This window comes from Macrobrachium nipponense, chromosome 20 (assembly GCF_015104395.2).
Source record: "Macrobrachium nipponense isolate FS-2020 chromosome 20, ASM1510439v2, whole genome shotgun sequence".
NCBI classification, from domain to species: domain Eukaryota; kingdom Metazoa; phylum Arthropoda; class Malacostraca; order Decapoda; family Palaemonidae; genus Macrobrachium; species Macrobrachium nipponense.
Window position 1 is genome coordinate 35,645,849 of NC_061089.1, and position 2,500 is coordinate 35,648,348.

Genomic DNA, 2,500 nt, shown 5'->3' on the forward strand with positions numbered 1-2,500 from the left:
AATAACGAAGGAGGCGATGCTTAACGATATATGGCAATGAGTGTAAGTTTTGTATATTATTCATTGTCATCATTACTGGTCCTGATGGTAAGTTGTTAAAATAATCGGACACAACAATTTGCAAAACGCGTTAGAGATGTAGCAACACATATGATACACACAGATGATACAGAGCTTAAAGTATAGCGCCCAACTTGACATGAACAGGCGCAGTAGCCAGCATCACAAAAACCACAGGTCCTCAAACCGAAGTTTATTTTTCTTGTGGCCAAAGTTACACAATCGGATTATTAGTTTTGAAACTTAGCCGTAAACATAGGAATCGCTCTCTCACATCCAATATACACATGCCTCACTCCCGGCGAAGAGAGAGAGAGAGAGAGAGAGAGAGAGAGAGAGAGAGAAGAGAGAGAGAGAGAGAGAGAGAGAGAGAGAGAGAGAGAGAGAGAGAGAGATATTCTTCCAAACCTAACGAAATTAAGGGTTACGAAATGGGAAAAGTTAATACGAGGAGAAATTTGAAGAACGAAAGCTTTATTGGGGAGAAGGCGTGAAAATTGTACAAGACTATAATCACAAGTTAAAAGCAAAAATAAGTTTTAAAAGCTGTATAAGAAGGGAAGGCTAATCACTGAAAGGGTGAAAAGTTTTCTGTGGGGAAAAGGGTCTAAAAATGGAAAGGTTCAAGTGTGAAAATATTACAAAGACAACAAGCAATATATATATATATATATATATATATATATATATTATATATATATATATATATATATATATATATATATATATATATATATCTAAAACACACACATATATATAATACATATATATAATAATTGAGAATTATGACAACATTTCCTATCTACTTTGGGAGTTACATCATCATCACGACCTCATTTGGGGAGTTGTCTTCCGTCAAAACAAGAGTGGGTTAGGGACATTCAGGGCGGCAATAACAACAACAACAACAACAACACGAGAGGACACTAAACACGCAAGCCAATGAAACAAGGGACATTTTCCACATTGGAAAGAAAAGCGGAAAGAAGGGGAAGTCTTCCTTTGGTCATAAAATTCGGGGACGTGATGCAGGAGGGGGGGGGCGGAGCACCTACAATTACATAATTTTAGAGACCTGTCACTTATGCGAGACACATCGCTGCAAACGTAAATCAAAATTGAAGTTGTTTATGGAGTTTATTTTTTTCCTGTCAAGGACGCGAACGTAGATATTCCAGTTCTCAAACAATTCATTGTTTTTCCTGTGTTCATAATGCACACATTCTTATGGATAACCTCAAAGAGACAAAATAAAAATCTTGGACGAAGAAAAAACTAATTCACGAATTTAAAAAAAATCACAATAAAGGGAAGGTAAAAGGTAAACAGACAAAATCATAACCAAAAATGTCAATAATTTGACATTAAAATGGCGCTGTACCACATCACTGAGTTACAGCATTGTAACTGTTGTTGCTGGCCTAGTACTAACTCGAACTCCTGTTCCACGGGGCAGCACGTACATGTTTTTTTTTTTTTTTTTTTTTTTACAGAAAAAACAACAAGCATGCAAGACAAAAAAATATACGCATCATTAATATACGAAATAGCATCGACAGCCTGTATAACTATCCCAAAACTAGGAGACGATTTGCATACAAATTTATCGGCTACCATCACGATACTAAGTAAATAGACATCAATAAATCTATATGGTAATTACTCTCTCTCTCTCTCTCTCTCTCTCTCTCTCTCTCTCTCTCTCTCTCTCTCTCTCTCTTTTATACCTAGTCAATAAAAAAACCCGTAAGTCATAAAACATACAGGTGCAGTTTCAAAAAGAACATACCATCCGGGTTCAGCACTGGACGTCTCAGAAGGTGCACTAACCTGCAAGAAAAATAATAATAATAATAATAATAATAATAATAAAAATCTACATAGCAAAAATATATATGTTGGCATCATTAGCATCATTCATTATGGTACAACGCGTTGAGAACAATACAAATATGTAACGGACAAACATGGAAAACAAATGATTCAATTTCAAGCTTTTATTTACATATGCTAATGGCTCCTAGTACACAATGAGTTCATTGTTATCCCGATCGCTTTACCCAAGTACAAAAGAGAAGAACGAATAATAAAAACTAAGTTTATAAATAAACAACAATGGGTGTAAATTATGAGTAAGCATATCAATACTAAGCTAGTTACGCAATAATCGGTACAAACATTACATAATTAGATTCGTTCTACGATTACAATAACACGTACCAGTGACCGGATATAACTCCAGATGTTGGGGGGGGGGGGGTGTGTGTGTGTTGTGTGTGGTGTGTGTGTGTTAAATATCAGGATGAATGTAGGTCTACAGCAACAGACGGTTAGTGGATAAGGGCATGAATCTAACTATTGAAACACTGAATGCTGCAATGTAAGAGAATGACTGTTGAGTAAGAGCAAGCAAGCATGTGTCCAGAAGTTCTGGAGTAAC

At 35.9% G+C, this 2,500-nt stretch overlaps 1 protein-coding gene across 6 annotated transcripts in view; it reads right to left on the reverse strand.

Annotated features, from left to right (window-relative positions):
* The window catches only part of LOC135224836 (uncharacterized), a 634,596-nt gene that overhangs the window by 370,529 nt on the left and 261,567 nt on the right, over positions 1 to 2,500 (reverse strand). For 2 of the 6 annotated variants that reach the window (XM_064264160.1, XM_064264179.1), the window contains exon 2: positions 1,850 to 1,890. The exons of the other annotated variants lie outside the window; for them this stretch is intronic. In XM_064264160.1, coding sequence (XP_064120230.1) covers positions 1,850 to 1,890 — 41 coding nt within the window. The remainder of the gene's footprint in view (positions 1 to 1,849; positions 1,891 to 2,500) is intronic. 6 annotated transcript variants of the gene reach the window in all.